The 24,509-nt window shown below is 39.1% G+C and overlaps 1 protein-coding gene across 2 annotated transcripts in view; it reads right to left on the bottom strand.

Annotated features, from left to right (window-relative positions):
- Positions 1-24,509, bottom strand: part of LOC149318985 (sorbin and SH3 domain-containing protein 1-like) — a 204,580-nt gene that overhangs the window by 95,503 nt on the left and 84,568 nt on the right. For both annotated transcript variants that reach the window (XM_089510869.1, XM_089510868.1), the window contains 3 exons: positions 16,987-17,013; positions 16,747-16,853; positions 10,305-10,673 (listed from right to left, as the gene is read on the bottom strand). In XM_089510869.1, the coding sequence (XP_089366995.1) occupies positions 10,305-10,673; positions 16,747-16,853; positions 16,987-17,013 (503 nt within the window). The remainder of the gene's footprint in view (positions 1-10,304; positions 10,674-16,746; positions 16,854-16,986; positions 17,014-24,509) is intronic.

The following is a 24,509-nucleotide window of genomic DNA, read 5'->3' as shown; positions in this document are numbered from 1 at the left end:
ATGCAGAATCCGTGCATTCCTGAATGAAATCTGAAATCTGATTACTGATGGTTTGCTGAGGAAGATCAGGAAAATTTGTTTAGCATTGTCATTGCCAAGCAGTTAGACAGTAGGATGTCAGTGAAAACAGCACTATATAGAAGAGATAGTAGAACAGGAAAAGAGAAAAGTACATGGAAGTTTAAATGTAACTGTTTTTATTTGTATCTGATATGAATTGTAGGACTCCTTGACCAATCTCCACTCTGATAAGCAGGGGCTTATTTTAACAAAATATTTATATTTGAGGATTTTCTATTTTAATTTTGTCAATAAAAGTCTTGTCCACACCTGCAGTAGTCCTCCAAGGAAAGGTTAAACTCTTACAGGTTCAAATGATGCTCAGGTGACTGAGGCTCAGATGCCTTACTACATTTACAATTGTTTTGACTCCTGTGGTCTGGTGACTTTACAAGTGAATGGGGTGGGAAATGATGGTACTGGCATCCACTTTAATCTAATGTCAGTTCAAGATGTGGTGCTGGGTTATTACTCCTCTGGACTACAGAACTTGTGCTGTGGGTTTCACACAGAGTTCTTGGGTTTTCCAGAGGTGATGTGAAGCATCACTAGTATTCTGTTATCATTCAGATCTTTAATGGAGTTAGATAAAATGATGTTGAATAGCTGTCAGGGATCAGTGAGAAGGAAAGCTAGTAAGATGGTCCATAGAGATTGTCTGTTTGATTGAGAAGACATTATTCAGCCTGCTCTGGATGGAGAGCAGGTTCCAAATCTTTGGAATTGCAGTTAAATCTAACCTTTTATTTAGAACATGGCTCATCTTGTTTTTAGCCTTTGTAAAGCACTTTCTAATTTTAAACAGAGGTTATGGTGTTTTGCAACATGGATTACAGGCTTGGGTATGTTCGCCTTTATAACACATGCAAGCAAACTGTGGGTCACATGTAGCTACAGTACTGTTTATGTTGTCCCCATCCCCTTCTCCCCTGGTTTCAAACTGTGTCCCCCCCCCCCAAATTAAATACAATAAAATAAATCACCTCAAAATGCTTCCAAACACCTTCTAAGAGTTGTGGGGCAATTAGAACTAAGACAGGCCTTTAAAATAAATAAATAAATAAATAAATAAATAAATAAATAAATAAATAAATAAATAAATATCTTTATTCAACATATAACTACCACACACATCAGTACTGTTTACGCACAATTCTAAATATACACTGGACTGACTATGTGACAGATGTTGTTGTCCTTGAGCAAGAAGGCATCACCAGCATTGAGGCCATGCTGTTGAGGACACAGCTGAGCTGGGCAGGACACATTTCTAGGATGAAGGACCATCGCCTCCGAAAAATAGTATTCTACAGTGAACTTGCCACAGGTCAGCGTAAGAGGGGCGCTCCAAAGAAGAGATACAAGGACTCCCTGAAACAACATCTCAGGCTTGGCCAAATTGATCACCAACAATGGTCTGCCCTGGCCTCGCATCACGAGGCATGGAGACGCACTATCCATGATGCTGCAGCCTTTTTCAAAAGCTCGTGGCGAACGAGTCTCGAAGAGAAATGACAACGCAGAAAGAACCACAACCCGGAAACATCACCCAAGGAGACTTTCTGCTGTGCTTTCTGCAACCGGACTTGTTTATCTTGGATTGGCCTTTTTAGTCATCAACACACTTGTAGAAAGCGCGGGATGAGTCCTTCCTGAATCTTCGTTCGCGAAGTAAAGCCAGAGAAACCACACACATATTTCAAAATATAAACAAAGCAATAGGACACCCCAACGCCTGACATATAAACATCTAAACAAAAAACAAACAATTACATTCAAATGACTTCCTCTTCCTATCCAAGTACTAAGACAGGCCTTTTTGTTAAGGCAAAACTGGGAGAGTAGCAACTCATCTGCATATCTTTTCCCCATACAGTTTTGCTGAAGTCTTTGTGAGTAAACAGAAAATCAGCCAGGTTGGGAGAGCAGCAAGCTTTCACCCTAAGAGAGTAGCAGCTCATCTGCATACCTCTTCCCATTAGATTTTCCATAAATTGCTGTGAGCAAAAAAGCAGCTGGGCTGAGAGCAGCAGCAAACTTTTGAGCCAGTGGATGGTGAGATGAACCTAGAATCATAGAATCGTAGAGTTGGAAGAGACCACTAGGGCCATCCAGTCCAACCCCCTGCCATGCAGGAAATCCAGATCAAAGCATCCCTGACAGATGGCCATCCAGCCTCTGTTTAAAGACCTCCAAGGAAGGAGACCTCTTATATCCCATGTAGATATTACAGTGGGACCTTGTTATCTGCTGGTGTTTGGTTCCAGGATCTCCCGTGGATAACAAAATCCGTGAATGCTGAAGTCCCAGTAAATATAATGGCAGAGCAAAATGATTTCCCTTATAAAAAAATGGAAAATCAAGTTTTGTTATTTGGAATTTATACTTTTTTAAAAAAAATATTTTCAAGCCATGGATGCTTGAATCCGTGGATAAAAAATTGGTGTATAAAGAGGGCTGACTGAACAACAAGGAAGGAGAAATTACTATAGTGATGAAGGCAGAAGGATTTATGGTTGTGTGCCACAATGTATGTGCAATGTTTGTCTTCTTGCTAGAAAACCTCATCATCTACATCTGCAGCAAGTGTTAGATTGGTAGTCTCTTGGAAAAGAAGGTCAAAAAGCCCCTTCAACACATCAGAGAACATAAAGTCTTCCTGGACAGGACACAGGAAGAATTGTTCCTACAGAAGCAACTGGAAGAAATCACCAAGGAAATTGAAGAGGCCTGTAACAGTGAGGAAACATCCTGGACACCAGTAATTGTCAGGAGCAGACTATACAGAAGGGATTCAAAACTGCTCCTAGTAAGAAAATCCTCCCTACATCTTCATGAGAATAGAAGCAGTGAAGAAGCTTAAACAAGAGACCTCCAACAAGGCATGCTACATGCCAAGAAAAAGGAGCTGGTAGTTGGGGACTCATTACTGGGGGGTGCAGAAGCACCTGTGTGCCAGTCTGAAAAACAGGAGGTGTGCTGTCTTCCTGGCTCTTGTATCTGGAATATCACTGACAACTTGCCAAAACTCATCAGGAACTCAGATCAGTACCCATTTCTCCCTTATTCACACAATGAAACATCTAAAAATATCTCTGAGCAGATCACCTTGAACTATGAAGCCCTGGGCAGGAAGAAGAAGGGTTTTGAGGCATGTGGCATTTTTGGCAATTCTGCCAGTGAAGAATAGAGGAGACTACACAGAGACAGGAAGACACTAAAAGTGAAGTACTGGTGGTGTAGACAGGAGAAATTTACCTTCTGGAACTATAGTCTTCACTCCTTAGACAGAGGACTATTGGCTATAGATGGGCTGCACTTCACAAAGACTGTGAAGAGTGTCTTTGGTAGTAGCATGGCAAGTCTGATCAAGAGAGCATTAAACTAAATCTTTGGTGGTGATAGTTCAAACCTTAGTTCAAAAGCAAGTTCAAAATACAAAGATGTGAATTCTAGAAGAAAAGCTGAGGGAAAGAATGGGATCCACAGTGAAACTGACACTACACTAAAAATAAACAAGCCTTCAGATGCCAATACAGCAATGCACACATTTTGGGAAATAAACAAACGGAGACTTGGTGGGATAATTCCAATGACTGGACTATAACAACTGAAGAATATAACCTATTCAAAGAGCATAGGTGTGGCAGAAAAGGAGGTGGAGTAGCATTATATGCCAAAGACAATTCCACTTGTACATAAATCCATGAGAATTATCAGAGTGGACCATTTGAGGGAATTTGGGTAAAATAAATGGAGAAAGAAATAAAAGCAAGATCGTGGTAGAAGTCTACTACAGATCTCAGGACTGAAACAGATGGGCCAAAAATTACTGTATCCCAGGTCCAAAACAGATGGGTCAAAAAGTTCAGCTTCTGGCTGATTTGGGGGTTGGGTGGAGTGTACAGATGACACATAACCCTGGAGCAACCAGAAGTTGTTCTGAAGCTGCCCAAGGAGGCCTCAGGACACCGGCAGAAAAGAGCGGGGAAAGCCTGCTCTTTGCCGGTGGCCTGTTCAGGACTGCGGCAGTGACCCGCTTTTAGAGCAGACCATCTGGTTGCTGTGGTCCCATGCCAATCAGGGCCTGGCTGGGGCTGGAGTGGCCAGAGGCCACTCCAAACCACTAGTCTGCTTCACCTTTCCATGATACAAAAGTGGTAGCTATGGAGAATACCAGATGTCCTGATATCTACTAAGAGTCTAACTCTGACGATAGGCTGTGCAATGAATTCCTGATGTGCCTTGCAGATAAATTTCCTCTTTCAGAAGGTGGAGGAAAGAACAAGGGGATCAGCAGTCCTGAACTGAATCCTAACCGACAGGGAAGAGTTAGTCACTGGAATCAAAGCAGTTGGTACTTTAGGATATACTGACCATGTTGTGATTGCAGAACAGGTCAAAGGAGAAAATGGTCAAACACAAACCTCAGATTTCAGGAAAGATGGTTTTATCAAGCCAAGGGTGATACTGGGTAGAATTCCATGGCTAGAGATGCTAAAGGAAAAAGAAACTCAGCAGTGTGGGATTTCATGAAGAAGGAATGGCTAAAAACACAATCATAAACATTTTCCATGGAAGAAGAAAAGAAAACACCTGAAAAAGCCAATGTGGCTGCTCAGTAAACTCAAGGAAAAAGTGAAAATAAAAAGAGCATGTAGAAAATTTAGAAAGAAGGGCCAATCACTAAGGGTACAGACATGTACCCCACATTTGCAGGAATGGTATAAGGAAAACTAAAGTTCAGAATGAGCTGAGACTGGCTAGGCAAGCAGGGAACAATGAAAAAAGGATTTTTCTGATACTTTTGAAGCAAGAGAAAGACCATGGAGACAGAACTGTCAGAAGGAGAGTGCAGGCTTGTCCTCAGCTGCCCCAGAGGGTAGAACTAATGGGTTTAATGGGTTTAAATTGCAGGAGGGTAGATTTTGATTGAACATTAAAATGTCTTTCTTGATATATATATATATATATAATTAATGTGTTTCTTGACAATAACAGCAGTTTGATAGTGAAATAAATTACCTAGAGAGGTGGGAAAAGTCTTTTTTCTCTGGACATCTCCAAGAAGATGTTGGACAACTACTTGCTATGAGTACTCTAGCTCAGTGATTCCCAAACTCTATTCCCCCAAGTGTTTTGGACTTCAACTCCCAGAAGCCTCAGCCATTATGGCTAATATTCTGGGATTCTGTGAGCGAATTCCAAAACACATGGAAGGCCCAAGTTTGGGAATCACTGCTCTAGCTGGAGTTCCTGTACTGAGTTGCAGATTGGCATCGATAGCCTATGGGTCCCCTTCCAACTCTGTGATTCTATGATTCTATGTATGGTAGCAAAAAGGAGGGGAGAATACAGTGGCCTTACTCACTTCTGGTTTGTGTTCAGCTGTCCACAGGCTCAAGACACACCTGTCATGAGCATACAGCCCCTCAGATTACTCATGATGGAAAAGTTGCACATCACTGCCATAGGGTTATGTTGCTGTGTGCCTTCATTTCTGGCTTATGGCAACTTTAAAGTGAGGCTATCATGATGTTTTCTTGGCAGCATTTGTTCAGATTGATGTTGACCTTGTCTTCATGAGGCTGAGAAAGTGTGACTTGCCAAAGGTCACCCAGTGGGTTTCCCTGGCTGAGTGGGGATTCAAATCATGGTCTCCCAGTGTCCTCATCCAGCATTCAAACCACTACATCATTCTTGCTCTCAACCACTGGGCATTTCTAGCTAATGATGAAAGGTTACATTGAAAGATGAGCTATGCTTTGATGAAGCATCATTAAGCACGTCATCATAAGGTCCTCTAATAGTGTTGCCAGAATAGACATTGGGACAGTGTCTGGGTCTGTCACAGAGTCTGGTTCCTGTGTCTGTGGCTGCTTTTTGTACTAGCAGCCGTCTGAATAACAGAGATACTGATAAAGGAGCTAGATCCTGTGACAAACCTAGATGTCTCTTCTTTCCAAGTCTACTGTGGAAACTAAAGATGTCATCTAAAATATCAGATGTTCATAAATTTGTTCAACTTTCAATATGAAATATGGTATTGTTTGGTAAGTCTCTGTGCAAAATAATAAATGGACATAAATATGACATCAGATATGCCTAGAACACTTTGCCACTGACCTTAAAATAACCATTTTTAATCAAGAGAACTTTCAGAACAGACTGAAACATGAAACAGCTGAACTATAATTTGCCAGAGTATTTAATCTGTACATTGGGACTTTATCACACCAGCTGACTATCCTGCTACAATCACACTAGTTTAAAAATGGAAGCATATTGGTTTGGCATCATTTCTTATCATAGTTTCCCCCATGATAGTATTTTGGCAATACTATCATATTATTATCTGTTTTCCATACTGCCAAATGCAGCCTTCCACAGGGAAGGCTGGGATGAGCGATTGCAGCTGCCAACCGTCTCCCAAAGCCAGATGCTGTGTAAATGTGCACACGGGAGCTGGCTTTGGAAAGGTGTTGACTATTGTGATTGCTGCAAGGATGAGGGGGGAGATGAGCAGAATCATGCCCATTCACACCATGTGACTGTCTGAGAAATGGAACTGCAGCAGAAGGGACCTATTGCACGAAGGCAGTAATGGAATAGCAGCAAGATTGAAAGTCTATTGACAGATTTTGCCTGTCAATGAAAAGGTACACGAAAGTAACGAATGGAATGCAAGGCAGCAGCAGGATGGACACAATGTCATGTGATAAGTACCAGCCAAAGTTGCTTTTATCCTTTCAAAATTTGTTATTTACAATCTAATGTGATAAAGTCCTTCAACAAGAACAAATGGCTTTTCAAAAACATCACACTACATGTGTTAGCTAATCAATGCAAAAATATCTGTTATCTGTTGCTTTTCGGCAGTTGCTGTTAATAAGATAATTATTACTATTGATACTTTTTGCGATTTCATTTAGCTCTGGCATAATGGTTTACAATTGTTTAACCCCATTTATGTGTGTACATATAACTCAGTAAAACACTTTGCATCTGGTGAAGTAAACTGCAATCCATGAATGTTGATGACACAAGGAATCTGTTAGTTTTTTTAATCTACCAAAAGATGTTTTTCTCTTTTGCCTCAGTTTAATACTGCAACCTTCTAGAAGTTATTTCTATGTTCAGGTAGGTTGGTGGCAAAAAATGCTTTTCACCAGCTGAATCTAGTTTGCCTCTTTGTTGCCCCCCCTGAACAGACCCATTCTATCACAGTTTGTATTTATACATGTCTATTTTTACAAGCCTTGGAAACTGCAGTTGCTTTGAACTATTAGCCATTAAGCTGATGGATTCTCTCTGAATTCCTGGGTGCAATTTGATTTATGTGATGGCTCAGTGATTAAGTCGCTGACTTCAAGGACTGCAAGATCAGCAGGTCAGCAGTTGAAGACCCAAGTGCCGCATGATGGAGTGAGCTCCGGTCACTAGTCCCAGCTTCTGCCAACCTAGCAGTCCAAAAGCATGTAAAAGTGCAAGTAGATAAATAGGTATCACTTCGGTGGGAAGGTAACAGTGTTCCATTCACATGAGTGCTGGTCACATGACTATGGAGTAGTCTTTGACAATGCTGGCTCTTTGGGTTAGTAACAGAGATGAGCACAGCCTCCTACATTTGGACATGATTTGACAACCTTGTCAAAGGGGAAACCTTTACTTTTACCTTTTGCTAAATTAAAGGCACAGATCCTGTCAGAATTTGGAAGCTAAGCAAGGTCAGTCCTGATTAGTACTTGGATGGGAGACCATCAACAAAGCAAAACCACCTCTGTGTATTTCTTGCCTAAGAAACCTGGTGAAATCCATGGGATCACCACAAGTCAACAGGTGACTTGAAGGCACACACATACACTATAGAGCACTTGAGGAACTCAAGTTTTTACATGTACCTGTCTGTATTCTGAAACAGTCTCAGAAGAAACTTTATGAGTCCTTTTTGAGGTCAGTATGGTGGTCACTAGAGACTGAGACCTCACCTTTCAACCTTCTGCAAATCTGTTAACTCATATTGAATGATAGGCACCAAGTATAAATGCTCCCCCTGCAGACTTTTAGCCAGTTTTCCTTTTCCTTTTCTTTTTAATTGGCTACTGTTTTTAGTATTTCAGTATTTTGCACCTGCCAGTTCATGGTTTAAATGTGTTTAATGCTCCACTAGCATTTTAATTGTCTTATACTATTTTACTCATTCATTTTCATGTTTTCTGGTTTTATGACAAAGCCATCTCAAGAAATGTCTAAGCAGTCTAAGCATGAAATAAATAAAACAAAAGAATAAAGAAGCAAATAAATGCTGAAGCTCAAAGACCAATATCAGCAACACATGGAAAACTATTGGTTTAGATTTCTCCCCCCCCCCCCCCAGTCCATCCCTGCTGAACATACAAGCTACAACAAACTGGAGAAGGATAACATTCATTAACCAGACCAGTGACTAGTCAATGATCAATGAATCAGCATGGAGCAACTTCCAAGGATCAAACAACACAAGAAAGGGAAGATTCCTAAAGGAAACTTTCATATCAGCTCTGGATCTTTCATATTAGCATGATTTCAGAGCAAAATACTCATAAAAGTATGGCCTAAATATCAGGAGTAGCTAAAACAGGAGAGGATCAATATACAGGGAAATCTATACATTGATCTAGTGTCCACTGGTAACAATTAAAATGGTCAGCTTCTGTGCAGCAGCAATAGTTCTTTGGCATAAAATGGTATTATAAAATTTTATAACGTTTAATTGTAAATTTTAATTTTAAATTCTTGATGGGCAAATTTAGTATTTTGATCTCCAATTAATAATATCCACTTTTTATAATCGGATGCTAATTTTATTTGATTTGTTTTTCCTGTATGTCTGATGTTTATCTGTGTATCTGATCTGTTGATTGTTAATAAATAAATAATAATACACTAATCGACTTTTAATGAAGAGATCTTTCTAGATTTAAGGTAATGGTACTTAAACCATGTTAAGGCATTGGTACTTAAGAACACTGACAGTTAACCATCTTTCTAGATATCAGATTACATATTCTGGATCACACACCTGCCACACTAGAAAGTGGTACTTGGTAGGATATAAAACATAGTTTTGCATATCCATGTAGTATGGAAGTATTATACTCAGACTCAACTGTTACATACTGCTGTGTATATACTTTATGTTCTCACTCCAAGGATTATGGCTGATTCTCACATTCTGCATGTCCAACTTACACTACAAAATGGCCGCACAGGACCAAAATAATACTGACATAACATTATAAAGCAGGTAATTATTAATACATGAATGTAGAAGTGCAAATATCTAAGTACTAATGGGCCCACCATATTGGTGGGCTTCTCATCTCAGATTCTGATCACTCGTGGATCACCACAGCCCACATTACTCAGTGCTGGCAACGTGAATGTGCACACACTGATGTGAATGTCACCCCCATTTGATCAAATGGGATGCAATTGTCTGTGGGGTTTTTTCACATGGGGAGGCAGAACCAAACTCATGCCAATAGAGGGCCCACTGTATACCAAATGATACAGTGCTGGGAAATGCAGCAAAATATGCAGGATATATATCAGCATGGTACAAGGCAGGTAAGATAAATATCCTGAGGGCTAGGGATTATACTAGAAATCCTCTCTCAAACTGTGGGAGGTACTATATTCTAATTACCTGATCCTGTGGCTACCAGCTTTATCACAACCAATGAAAATGCCATTGAATTTCGCTAATAAATAAAATTATGCACATGCACCTGCCTCAAAAAGCCCATTAAGACTGCGCAGCAAAAGTCTACTTTCCTTAAGTGACAGGAAGGGAAGTACCTGGAGAAACCTGCTGCAATTTTGAGAGTGTGGATGGTGATGGCAACTTGTGGGGGTAAGGGTGAAGGAGGGCTTCAAAATAGGGGTGCAGTAGACCACATGTTGTCAACTTCTGCTTCAAAGGACTTATCTTGTACATGATGTTGGTTACAGCCAAATGGATAGTTTTTTCAAATAGGGAAGAACAAGTCAGAAGTGGTAGGAATATTATAGAATGAAAGTTTCCAAACCAGAAGAGGCAAGAAATGCACATGCAATATAACAGAACATAAACAAGGTTTCAGTTCTCACACTGCTGGCTAGAAGTATGTGGTTTAAACTTTAGTATGCTAATAAGAAGAGCCATTTTAATTTGGGAGCACAAATTTAGCAAAGCTGTCAGGATAGCATGTGGCAAGGCTTACTGTGTATAAAATCATTCCTGTGTTTTCAGACTCCAAGTTTGAGATCTCTCTGATTGGAGGGATCAGTGGAGGAGGTGGTGGTGACAGTGAAATCAGTTTCAAGTGAACAGTCTCTGATGAAGAGGATGGCAGATTATGGTTGGAATCTTTCTGAAGGTGAGGGGGAATGAAATCATCTAGTGTTGGGAAGGTCAGGAGTGAGCCCGCAGAGGTGTTGTCAGGAAATTCTGAGCTTTGGCCAAAAGGTACGAGAGGCAGTGCTGGTGTGCTCAAGCTGCCTTCTTGCTTGCTGTCTAGGTGAACCTGTTGGAATGGCACTACTATAACCTCAGTCTGAGGTGGGGTGGTGGCGGCTGAATAAGTGGCACCCTGTGGAGGATAAGGTGATGTTAAACAATGGGGGAAACTTTGGCATAACAGTGGAGATGTGCAGTGGCATGCATAGATAATCCCTCAATACAACATAGCATGAAATGTACTTTTCAAGAAGCAGTAGGTTGTGCTTAGCAGCAGACTCTGTGCCATACAATAGTATTCACATCACTGTGGCAACCCCCTCCCCTATCAAACTGTTATCAGCCATCAAGAAATCAAGCAATCCTAAATCATTTTGGTCATCTGTCATCTCTGTGCCAACTGCTACATTCATATTAGTCTAAAACAGAAATATTTCACTTAATGTTAGAGATTCCAAGTTCCAGAATAACTGTTTTCAGCTTGGTACTATATACCCAAACCCAGCCAAAACATGCACAAACCTTTGGAGAGAAACCTTTAAAATATTATTTAAAACAAAGGGAATCAATATCCTAGAAAACAAGTAAATCAAAAACATTAGGAGGAAGTAACCAAAGCGTAATGTGTTGGATGAAAGGCAACAGAAATATCAGCCGGATGGAAAGAAGAAAAAGATTATGATAAAAACTATGTACCCTGCCATATCCCTTTTTGTTGCATGGATGTTGTTGCGGCTGCTGCTGCTGCGTAACATCTGGCTCTTTTCTCATTCTGTTTTCACTGCCAACCGTATGTGGAGACTCTGTTTTTGTGATGTCGGCAGCCTGAGGACTCCTGGTGCCACAGTTCTCACCATAACTAACTGAGTTTCCACTGGAAACAATATTAAAGAATGGCCTGGGAGGAGGAGGGGATAGAGGAGGAAGAGAATTTCCAGTATCTGTTACAGTGGAAACACAGTGGATGGCTGGTGCCACAGTGACCTCAGCTCCAAAACGGGTGCCTTCTGTTTGGACATCTGCACAGGCAATGGAATTTTCAAATGCAGCTGAGCAAGTGCTGTTAGATAAACAAGCTACATATAGACTGCTGACCTTTTTCTCTCCTCTTGTTTCATGGTTGGATTTCAATCCAATTTTGCTACTATGATCTGCTCCAGCCCCCCCTAGTGTGTTTTGGTGCTCAGATGACGTGTTCGGTAATGAGCTATTTCCCAAAAGTGGTTGCCCAACATGCACCTTGCTTGCAGCAATTAAACCAACAGGAGCAGCACTGAAGGCTGTAGGTGAGGAGGAAAAACACTGCCTGCTACTTTTGCTAGGTGGTGAATAGTGTGTATATGGTTTAGGCACATTCAGGTAGAGACAGTCCATGCTAGAAATGGGCTGCAGGAAGGTTACTTTGGTGTTTGCGTGAGGACACCATGCCAAGCTCTCCTGTTTTAGGAAAGAAGAACTGGATAGAGAAGGAGTCTTTCCAGTGAAGGAGAAAAATTAGTAAATCAAGTAAATTAAGTTACAACAGAGAAAGAAAAACAAAAAACAAAAAAATGAGTTTGTAATTAGACTATCATTTAATATTGCATTTGAAAGTTCAGCACTCGGTTTAGTTTCATTGTTTTCTAAAATAATTTTACAAATGAGCACTGTGAGCATGTACTGTAATTTGCCATTAGGGATAGAAAGAAGATTTTAAAACATTTTAAAAATTGGTTTCTTAAATTTTGGGAAATCTAGACAAGGATTGTGTGAAAGTGTTCATAATTCAGGACTTATTCTGCATGAAAAATGCATATTTCTTGCACAGAAAACAACATGTTCTCTGTAAAAAATAATATTTCTGTGCAGAAATCTAATTTCTAGCACCAAAGGAAGAAGGAATGAAAGAAAACCTATTTTCTTCACATAAATGTTTATTGTATATACAGTAAATGTAGTTTTCTGCACAGAAATGCCATTTTCTCAGAACAAATATGCATTTTTACCCAGAATAATTCTTGTCCTGTGTGCATATTTCTATAATTTTTTTACGGCAAGAAGAAAAATAGTAAAAATGTTAAGTCCTGATTTAGATCATCTGCAAGTTCCCTCACACTGAAATCAGTAGTATAAACTCTTTATAAGAATTGGTCAATAAACCAGATATGAGATGTTTTTCATGATTTGAATTTCAGATATAAAAACATTGCAACCCATGGTTCCTCCTAGGCAATCTGGACAGCAGAATGAATTTTCAGCTCAGGCTCTTACAGAATATTGGCTGTAAGAGCATTACTAGCTGTTCTGTACAAAAGTCAGAGGTGTATCTGTGCCCATTAAACAAAGATGCCCTTTAAAAGTACTTGGTTATGTAAAGGCAAATGATCGATAAATAAAAGAACTGGGGAAAGTATAATGTAGTTGCCAACCCCTTATGTCAGATTTGGGATTTGAGTACTGTTTGGGAGAAAGGCACTAATAAACAAACAAACAAATACCCTGTGATACCATAGCAATGGAAATCTACTATGCAATCAGACTCACTGCAATTTGTCCTCATAGGAAAGCAAGCTTTTATCAAAACTCTAATTCTGTCAGAAGCAAATGAACATGTTTAATTGTTGAAGTTCATAGCAATTAGCCAGATAGCTCTTGTAAAACTTCAATTGGAGTGAGCAGTTCTGGAAACAGAAATTGTTGCATTTATATGTGTGCACATTTTGATGTATGTGGCAACAAAAAAGATGGTAATAACTCTGGAAACACTACTTGTTTGGATTACAATCAGTTCCTTCATTTCAACACTTTTTAAAAAATGTAGTGGGTGACATTTTTACTCATCATATGTTTTCTAAGTGCAGATATTTTGAAATAGCATGTATGTTCCAACAAAACCTGTTTAAAATATTGCATAACAGACAATTAAATGAATAAATACATAAAACTCTCTAACAGAACATTTTCTTGTAATTTCTGAAGAAGTAACAGTGGCCCTAATTAATTTAAGATCTAGATTGTATATAAGTTTGAATGCTAAATTCAAGCATACCTGAAAGATCTGTCCTAATATGAAGAACGGCCATTGTTTCAGTGACTGAGGATACTACTTGATACAAACAGGGGGGTGATGAAAAATTCTTGGCCCAACCCACTTCCTAAAATCTGAGTGTAATGTTGTAGTACAATAAAGCTAAGATTCATCGTGAATTCTAACATCATTTTCTGACAAAATCAAGTCTAAAATGTTGGCTTCAAACAAAAGCACACTTTTATAGCGGAATACCTCACTGGGTATCTCTCCAAGAAGCCCTATCTCTACAAACAGCCGACTTGTTGGAAATGTCAGGCACATATTGTGTTGTAGTTCCATATGTGGTGGACATGTCTGGTAATAAAATCTTTTTGGAAATATCTTCATTCAGTGATCTGTAAAATACTAAAAATATCTTTTGAACTTGCTCCTGAAATTTATTTATTAAACATGATCAATAAAATTCGGGTAACACTAAGAAATAAATATTGGAAAATAATTCTTTATATGATATTTCTGGCAAGAATACTTTTCGCTCAAAAATGGCAAACAGAAGAAGTCCCCTCAATAAAAGAATGGATGATAAAAAGGCTAGAAGCTATAGAAATTGATGAATTGACAAATGCAATACAGAGAACACCTCAAGAGGAACATGGGAAAATATGGAAGATCTTTTTTGACTATTGTAGAGTGTGGAATTGTTAAAAATAGGATAAAACTCTTAAGAAAACGAAACAAAAAAGCAGGATGAAGTTTGAAGCAACACAAAACCTCATAAAGAGAAGTGGTAAAGATGTAAGATTGCACGTACTAAATAGATAGTGTCAAGGGAAGTTATAAGGAAACAGTAACATAAAATACTGAGATGAATAGAAGGGGGAGGAGGGGTGGGGTGAGAGGGAACGAAAAATGTAAGTGATGTTAATAATAATGTAAAAGATACCTGGCTATATAATGTTTGTCAAAATAAAAATCAAAAATCAAAAATCTAGGTGTAACTTTGTCACTGTAGCTTGACAGAGTGTTCTTTTATTGTAAATTGCCCATTTGCAGGATCATAGCTCTAATTTCTCTCCCCTCCTCCCCAAGATTATTGATAGAACCATGTCAACAGAAAGTGCGACTTTTCAAGTGCTTAACTCCAGGCTATCATGAAGTGCCTGTTCCTGAAGAAAAAAACTCCAAAGGAAATCTATGAGTTTATGATGCAAATATTGAGAGAAAAGTGCCCATCATACTCAAGTGTGAAGAAGTGGTGTGCCAACTTTTAGCATGGAGCTTTTGAGATCAAAGATGCATCAAGGTCCGGGAGGCTTTCAACAGTGTCAACACTTGAAATTTGTTGACCATGTTCTTGACCTGATTTTAGCAGATTGGCAAATCTCAGCTAAAACAATTGCTTAATCACTAGTGATATCCTGGGGATGCTCTGGTTTTATAATTCATGAACTATGCAGGCAGAGCTGTCAGGCAAATAGATGCCAAAATGTTTGAATGCTGAGCAGAAATGAAATCAAGCTGATACCTCCAAGCTAATTTTGCAGGATTTGGAGCAATCTAGCGGTAATTTTTTTGGAATGACTCATCACTGTTGATGAAACATCGTTATATCCACTATGATCCAAAGACCAAACAACAATCCTTTCTATGGCAGCACACAAATTCTCCGACCAAAGGAATTTCAGAGTTAAAGGCCAGCAGAAAAAGTCATGTCCATATTTTGTTGCCTGATTATCTTCAGAAGAGCCAAACAGTTAATGCAGTCTACTTCTAGAACTTGCTATGCCGATTAAAGGAGGCATGGAAGGAAAAGTGGAAAGCTACAGAAAGGTGTTCTCTTTTTGCAGTACAATGCGTGTGCTCACAGAGCTGGCAAAATTATGAATCTTTTCAAGAATTTGGGGTTCAAATGCTTCCACCTTGCTAGACAGATCCTGCTCCATCTGACTATTTCTTGTTTCCAAACTTTATGAGTTTGAAAGGAAGGACATTTTCAAATGATTCTGAGGTGATAGCAGCATCAGAGCAGTATTTCAGTGAGGAGGCATCAGAATTTCTTTGTAAGGGTTAAAAAAAACTTGAAAAACAATGTACCAAGTGTGTAATACTTTGGGGTGAATATGTGGAAAACCATGAAAATTTCATAGCTCTAGGTCATTCCCTTCTTGGTCATGCTGAGAATTTTTCAGCATCCCTCATACTTGAGGGCTCATGTTACCAGGATAGTCTGTGATGTATATTAACCATAAATACATCTTAGGACATGAAGGTTCTTGTGGAGTTTAAACATCTAAGGATTTTCTATCGGGTATTGCTATAGCACTTAAAATATCTTATTTAAATCAATGTAGATTGGAATAGTTAGCAACTTGAAAGCCAGAAACAACTTTCAACTTAACTAATTTGCCGTACTCTATAAGAAGGTCATTAACAGTACAAGTAAGAAACTGAAGCTGAGTCACATCCCTAACAAGTTCACGTAGATTTCACAATCATTATCTCAGGCTGAAATCCAGCACTCACTCTACTATACCAGGTGTCTAAATTAGTAAAAATCTACAACAGGACTAGATGGATCACATTTGTGGTTTAATGATATATTTTTAATGGATGAGAATGGGAAGAGAAAATGAGAACAAGGAAGTGAAGGCATGTCATTTTTACATAAGGTATTTATCATTATCCTGGCTCCTATCCTCAAATTCTGCTAATTAGACTCTAGACAATAACCTAAGAATTCTTTTGTAGAGATCCCAAGTTCATGATTTCCCCTGCTCTGGCTGAGAACAGTATTCTTAAAGTTCCATGGGGAAAATGAACTCTAAATCTATATAGTGCAGACTTACCTCAGGAGAGACAGAAGAAAAAGACAGGAACGTATGCTAAAATAAACATATAAACAAAACAGGGTCCAAACTGTAGGATGCCATTAAGTTTTTAAAAAAACCGACTGGTGTAGTGCAGAATTTTAAAAATGCTAAACAGCAAACAACAACAACAAAACCCAAACCACCTTGCTCTTCCGTGGTGCTTCCAAGATAGTGATAACAAACATAAGTGATAAGTGGGTATTATTATTACCATGTTACAGATCATTTACAAGGAATTAGAAAAGCTCCCACAAGATGATAAAGCAAATTGTTTCACTTTTCAGTGCTTTCACTCAAAGATGTACAAGTTTTACCTGGCTACTCACATGTGACTTGCTCTCAAAGAAGTTTGGGCGCACACTCCGGTACCCTTTGGCAGCCAGAACAGAGGATTGTGCTTCCCTATTAGAATCAACACTGGGCAATAAGTCATCTGCAAAATGAAAAACAAATAAGTAAAACTATATTAAGGGAAGAATTCTTAAGTACTATAGTTTCTTTTTGTTTAAAAAACACACACGTGAAAATATATCAATAAAAATATGAAAAAATATATTATTAAATACCTGTTTCTGGTTTTCCTGGCTCTGCACCTGAAGTGTTAGGGAAGAGTGAACAAAAAGAAGGAAACAGAAAGGACATCAACAGTTACATCAGAAAGATTGTCTACTTCATTCTGTGCATTGAATACTTTCAGCATAGCCTGCCTGATTCCCAAAGAAACATGATTCGCTTGCAGTTCCTGACCTTTGTAAACACAAGGCAATTCATTGAGAGTGATGAAGAAACAATTGTTCATTGACATTTTATTCCAGAGACAGAAATGCAGCCAGGGTTTTCAGTTTGGAGCTCAAATGCCACACACTGCTCCAAATCAAGACCTCAGTATATAAACTGTAACATAGGCTTGAAGGAAAAAAATATATCTGTCCTTTATTAACCCTGTCAGAAGAGATGGTAGAGAGAGAGCCACAAACAGACAAGTGAATCAAATGCATTTCAATGCACTGGTACAACATGTGCCATATTTGTAGAGATTAGCCACAAGGTGAGACAAAAGTACTCCTGTTTACAAGCTGGCCTCACTTATGTTGCTGTGGGATCCTAATAATGCAAACCACAAACAAACAGATCCTCTTTTTAACAGTAGGGAACAGACTGTGCTATCACAGCTTAGCAAAGTCCTCAGTTAGATTTCAAGCTTGTTCATAACTATTAATTGGCTGCTTCCAAAATGTTTCTGACACTGATTTTGATGACATTTCCCCACCTTGCCCCACCGCCCAACCTTTCTACTGATCCATATGAAACAACACTTTCCTGGCTCTGTAATACACTTTCTAAGACTTAACTGTGCAATGACTATTCAGTCTCAGTGCAATGAGCCATTTCCATAGTGGGTGACTAAATAAAATCACCTATGGCATGTATCATTCCTTTTCCCAATGGCAACATACCCAGCCGTGGTCAATGCTAATAACAGAATTACAACATATTTAATCCTAAACATAAGAGGAGCACTCTATTCTGCTCTTGTGAATTAGTAGAATAATTTGTATCTTGAGCTATCCAACTTCAAGCTCATGTGGATGAATAAATTGTAAATACTCAAAACAATGGATCACATGTTACATAACTGGTGACTAGCAACACCCCCCCCCCTTCCCCATGTCCAAATGTGACACCTCTGTAGGAGGAGAATGGCTGCTGGGTTGGATCTCTTGTGTTTTAGTTCTCTTGAATTTTAGTAGAATCACAGACTCATAGAGATGGAAGAGACCCCAAGGGCCACCCAGTCCAACTCCATGCCATGCAGGAACTCACAATCAAAGCACCCCCAACAGATGGCCATCCAGCCTCTGTTTAAAGATCTCCAAAGAAGGAGACTCCACAACACTCCAAGGGAATGTGTTATACCTCTATATTTCTATATTCCAATCATGAGATTCATCCCACCAGGTTTCAATGATGCCTTTTATATCATATTTGCTTTGTTGTACTAGGAGTTCAAGTTCATCTTGCTTATTTCTCATGCTCTGTGCATTAGTGTAGAGACATCTTAGACCATGGGTCCCTACTTGCTGCCTGTCCAAGTTTTTTTGCCTCTCACTTTTGGGTCCTTGCACTATTTGCCTTGTTCCCTCTATGACAGTTTGGCTATTTTCTGCAGCCTTTTTGCCTTCCAGAATACTGTCTCCCTCCCCCACATAATTCAGTTTAAAGCCCTCCTGATCAAATTCTTGAGACTGTTGGCAAAAACATTTCTGCTAACTGGTGTGAGATGCAACCCATCCCTTGACAGACATCCCCCCTCATGGAACCGCAGCCCTTGATCAAAGAATCCAAATTGTTCTTGGTGGCACCATCTGCAGAGCCAATTGTTTACATCAGCTATTTTCCTCTCCCTTCCTGGATGATGCCCTTCAACTGGCAGAAGAGACAAGATGACAATCTGTGCATCCATTTCTTTCAGCTTCCTATCCTTAGCCTTGTAATCCCTTCTGATATTCTGAAGGCTGCCTTGCAGTGTCACTGGTTCCCACATGGACCAAAAGTAAGGGGAACTGGTCAGTAGGCTTGACCAGTCTTGTCAGCCTTTCTGTTACATCATGGATCTTTGCCGCAGGGAAACAACACACCGCCTGAGACATCTTGTCATGCCCACAAATCACTGCTTCTGTATCCCTCAGCAAGGAGTCCCCTCCCACCACCACACGCCTCCTCTGTGGCTTAGCAGCAAATTTTTCCTGTGGTGGAACTCCCCTGCTCTGTCCCTGAAATCTGTCCATGCTGCTCTTCCTCATCCTCCTTGACAAGGGAAAGAGCTTCAAATCAATTCTGTAGCTGCAAGCTCCCAGAACAATCCCTGGTTTCACTACTTCTCTGCGTGACATTCCTCCAGCTGTCTGCCTCCTGTGTATGTGAAGTGCCATTCTCCTCTCCAGTTACTTCCTCTGTGTGGTCTCCGTCCAAGATTGTTCTGTCCAGGAAAACCTCTTGCTCCCTAATATGCTAAACTGTAGCTACTCTGGACTCCAGCTGCTGGACTTTCTCCTCCAAGAGGGCTACCAACTTGCACTTGGTGCATGTGAAGTTCCCGACATCTGTAGGCAAGAAGGTAAACATCCCACATGTGTTGCAGGTGACTGCAGCAGTTCCCTCAGTGCTCATACTGAGAAGTCTTAAGCAATCACTGAGTCTGTTTCTAGTCTTTAGATCACAACAGGAAGATGTGTCTTGGGTGCTGATCACACTGCTTAAAGCTTGTAGGTTCTGTTGTGAAATCTAACTGCAGAAATTTCTAAAGGTGTTTTCATTACAGTTTGGGATGGGGGAATCACAGTTCTCTTGCCTTAGTCTTAGTTACTTAGGTAGTGTGTAGGATTTAGTCAATCTGTGTCTATTGTTGTAGTTCAGCATGATGTAGTTTGACATGATGTCTAATTTTAGTTAAGTTTTATTTGTAGTTTTAGATATATGTATCTGAATATGTTAATATTTTCTATTTCCTTTTTTTGGTTTCTAATGGTGAGTATCAAGTACAGTGGACCCATGTTATAGGCTGGGGTTTGGTTCCAAGATCCCCCGTGTATAACAAAATCCGTGTATGCTCAAGTCCCATTAAATATAATGACATAGCAAAATGGTCTCCCTCATAAAAAATGGAAAATCAAGGTTTGATATTTGAAATTTATACTTTTTTTGAACATTTTCAAACCATGTATGCTTGTGTATAAAAAAATCTGTGTACAAGAAGGGCCAACTGTAGATCATCTGTACTAAAATAATATAATATAGAATACACACACACACACACACACACACACTGTGCACCTGCGTTTTATGCGAGCGCGGCATATGCAGTTTTCAGCATATGCCCCTGGTACGCCATGGAAGAAATAATGGGGCATGTGCCCATGGTGTGCGCGTGCTGCTTCTAATGGGGCTCCAGCATACACAGATTTCCCCTTACATGGAGGGATCTGGAACGTGCATAAGGAGAGGGCCCACTGTATTAGAAATTCTGGGAGCCAAAGATCTCATTCCATTTCCTGGACAGAAAAGAAACACATGAACTATGCTCAGCGTTTTTTATGTTAGCAGATGGTCAGGAAAAAAAAGTCGGGGGAGAAGAAGAAGGGGGAGTGACTTATCAATGCAATTGGGCTGGAAAACATTCTAAGTAAATTTACAGAAGTGGAAGGAGAGCAAGCTCCTGGTCCTCCACGAACCAAAGAGTTTAATTTTAAAATCCACTCTGCTTTTTAATAATAGTCATAATAGTCACTTTTCTGTAGTCCAAAATCAGAGGTCTATTGCATGATCATGATACTCCAAGAAATGGCTTACAAAGGGATCATCTGTTTTATTGTTTTTTTATTTTTCAAAGTTATTAAATATGTTCTTGAAAGAACTTGTTTTTCCTCATACATCTTTAAACAAAGAGAACCTGATTTGCCTGTCATAACTTTGCTTGCTTGCAATGTTATTGTATCGTACTATGTATGAATGGTAGGAGATGTAGTAGTGTGTTAATTGTTAAGACTGATGCACACATTTTTTGTGGTAAACAAGTAGATGGGAGGGAGTCGGGTGTATGCCTGCAATTTCAAAGTCAGTCTCATGAGAACGGATGGCATGAAATCTGAAGAAGGGATACCCATGGGAAAGGGAAGAAAGGGGTGTGTTTTGGTTTAAGGGCAATTGAGATGGTAGCCTGCTTAAAATTTGAATTTCTGTATGCAGGACTGAACAGAGCAGTGGAGGACATGGGTCTTTTGAGATATTTCATCCACAGAGTTGCCATGAATCAGGGTTACCTTGAAGTCAGTTAATAAACAATGACAAATGCTTTAATTATGCATTGTTAATACTGGCTTTTCAGTCCTGACAAAATAAGTCTGTGGAGGCATCTATAGTTTCTGAATAAAGATTTTGTTTTTCTACTTAAGCCTTGGTTTATTTTTATTTTTTTTACTACTGAAGCCTGGATTTTTGAACTGAACTGTTCTTGTACATGAGAGTAGATGGAATCTTTTCCTGATATAGGCTACAAGATATGAAGAAGACAGACATTAGTATCTTCACCAAGGTTAGTAAAAACAACTTTTAAGTCAGAGAAAATACAGATAAAACCAAGGAATGAAGGGGCAAAAACAGAAATGAAAAAAGGGCACAAAGCGAACATGTTTGTTCACCAGATTGCATTGCTCTGAAGCTGTCTTGGCCAGGAAAAGTACTAAATATTTTTCAAAATAAACAGAACAGGAGCTGCCCCTGGGTGGGAGAGAGGAGTGGCATTTTGCTTCAGAACTTAGCTCTGGGCAGTCATGGGAAACCCATGCATATAAACCACAGAAGAGATCACAGAGACATTTTATTCTATTCTGTATGCACTGAAATAATAAATGCATAAATGTCATGACTATCAATACAAAAAGGCTTATCTTAGAATCATAGATTGATAGAACCATAGAGACGGAAGAGACTTCAAGGGCCATCAGGCCCAATCCACTCCAATGCAGGTATACACAATCAAAACACCCGACAGATGTAATCCAACTTGTGTTTAAAAACCTTCAAAGAATGATACCCACCACACTCCAAGGTGGCATGTTCCACTGTCAAACAGCTTTTACTGTCAGACTTTCTTCAAAATGTTCTGGTGGAATCTCTTTTCCTGTCATTTATTTGTTTGTTTGTTTGTTTGTTTGTTTATCACTCAAATACAACAATATATGCTTAATATGTACATAATACATTAATATAAATGCTATCCTTCTAACTTTGCCCTAGATTACCTGTTTACATTGTACAGATAATGTTTCATACAAATCTATGGCTAGCAGAAAGTCAAACAGACAGGCGAACCAGCCCCAACGAAAAGAAGGAAGGCATACCTCCTTAACATTCACAGAGAAAAAAAAGAGAACAATATTTAAGATATGTTTCCTACAAACCCAGGTGTATTGCTTAATGACATTTCTCTTTTTTTTTTTAATCATTATATCCTTTTGGATTTCAAAGTTATCCTCCTAATATTGTAATACTGGCAGCCATTCCTTTGCTAGTTTGTCTTTGGGGTTATTTCTAATTTTAAACTTTAATCTGTCCGTTTCTTTTACTTCTTGCAATTTCCAGATCCACTCTTCCCAGTTTGGAGGGTCTTTGTTTTTCTAGTTTCTTGCTATCACTAGCCTCGCTGCCGTCACAAGATAAAGCAAAATTCTCCAGTACTTCCTTTCTATTTCACTTTGGAAGACATATGTCATATTTAACAAATAGAATTCTGGTGACATAGTAATCTGCACCTTAAACATCTTTTACACAGTTGCACGAATTTTTCTCCAAAATTTTACAAACTTTTTGTAGGACCACCACATGTGGTACGGTGATCCGGGTTCTTTGTTACAGCGCCAATATTTCTTATCTGGGAGCTTATCTATGTATTTTAGTTTTGTTGGGGTTAGATACCATCTATTTGATATCTTCATAAAGTTGCTTTTAAATCTTGTGCTGCTGTAAAGCTATTTGTTTTCCTCTAGGTCTTTTGCCAATCATCGTAAGTTATTGGGTGGCCTATATCTTGAGCCCACTGCACCATGTGTTCTTTTATTGTTTCATTTTCCAAATTTCTATTTAATAATAGTTTGTAGAGTTTAGAGATTTTCCCTTTATCTGATTTCCACCAAAGTTCGTCTAGGTCGGTGTTTGCTGATTATATCCCCCTGTCTTTAATTCTTGCTTAAATTTCTCCTTTATTTGGATATATGTATAACAATTTAAATTTATCCCTTTCTTTAACAATTCTTCTCTTTGTTTGATTTCCAATTGCCCATTTTCACCTAATTTTGTCAAATCCTTATATGTCTGCCACTTTGGATCCATATTCCACTTAGCAAAAAAAGCTTCCTGCACTGATGTCCACAGCAGTAGTTTATTGTAAAATAAACTCTTTTCCTCTAATTTGAATCCATTGCTCTGCTTATTACTCTTTGGAGTTGCAGAAAACAAGCTTGCTTCATTATCAATATGACACCTCATCAAATATTTAAAGAGGGCTGTCATATTGCCTCTTCACGTTTTATTCTCTAGGCTAAACATACCCAGTTCCCTAAATTGCTCCTCATAGGGCATGTTATCTAGATCTTTCATCGTTTTGCTCACCTCCTCTGGACATACCTGAGCTTGTTATAATCCTGTTTGAACTGTGGTGCCCAGAACTGGACACAGTGTAAGTTAGGCCTGACCAAGATGAATACTGTGATACTCAGTCGATCTAAACACTGTGAAGTCGAAGGTTTTCATGGCCGGCATCCATAGTTTTTTGTGGGTTTTTCGGGCTATGTGGCCATGTTCTAGAAGATTTTCTTCCTGATGTTTTGCCAGCATCGGTGGCTGGCATCTTCAGAGAAATTTTCCCGGCCGAGAAAGGTTTAACTTCTGCCACGTTTTTAGGTCTTTTTTTATAGTGGACCACAACACTTCATAATTATTTTTAAGTCCATATTTTTTGCAGTGAAAGTTATACCTAAATACCTAACTTTGTTTACTATCTGAAATCCAGTGGCTTTCGTTATTCTTTGTTTTTCATCACATGCCATATTCAAGGTTAACACTGAGGTCTTACTTTTATTGATCCTCAATCCTGAGACTTTGTTAAATTCTTCCAAAACACTAAGTAGGGAATCTAAGCTCTCATCCACATCTAAGAGAGTTATAAATAGATCATCGGCATAGGCCTTACATTTGTATTTTTATAATTGAGACCCTTTATCATCTTGTTTTCACAAATAGCAGACATAAGTACTTCCATCACTAATAGGAACAATAGGGGTGACAAGGGGCATCCCTGCCTAGTTCCATTTTGTATATCAATTGCTTCAGTTTTTCCCCATTTAGTAAAACTCGTGCCTCTTGTTTACAATAAAACGTTCTAATCCAGCTGATGAAATTCCTTCCTGCATCTATTTTCTCAAGTACCTTAAACAAAAACAACCAGTTAACCTTATCAAACGCTTTTTCAAAGTCAATGAAAAACATAGCCAAGTTAGAATTAGTTTTGCTTTGGTATAGCTCAATCACATCA

Source organism: Sceloporus occidentalis, unplaced genomic scaffold (assembly GCF_023333645.1).
Source record: "Sceloporus occidentalis isolate IW3139 unplaced genomic scaffold, rSceOcc1.0.p SCAF_2, whole genome shotgun sequence".
In the NCBI taxonomy this organism is placed as follows: domain Eukaryota; kingdom Metazoa; phylum Chordata; class Lepidosauria; order Squamata; family Phrynosomatidae; genus Sceloporus; species Sceloporus occidentalis.
This window is presented reverse-complemented; position numbering and strand designations above follow the sequence as displayed.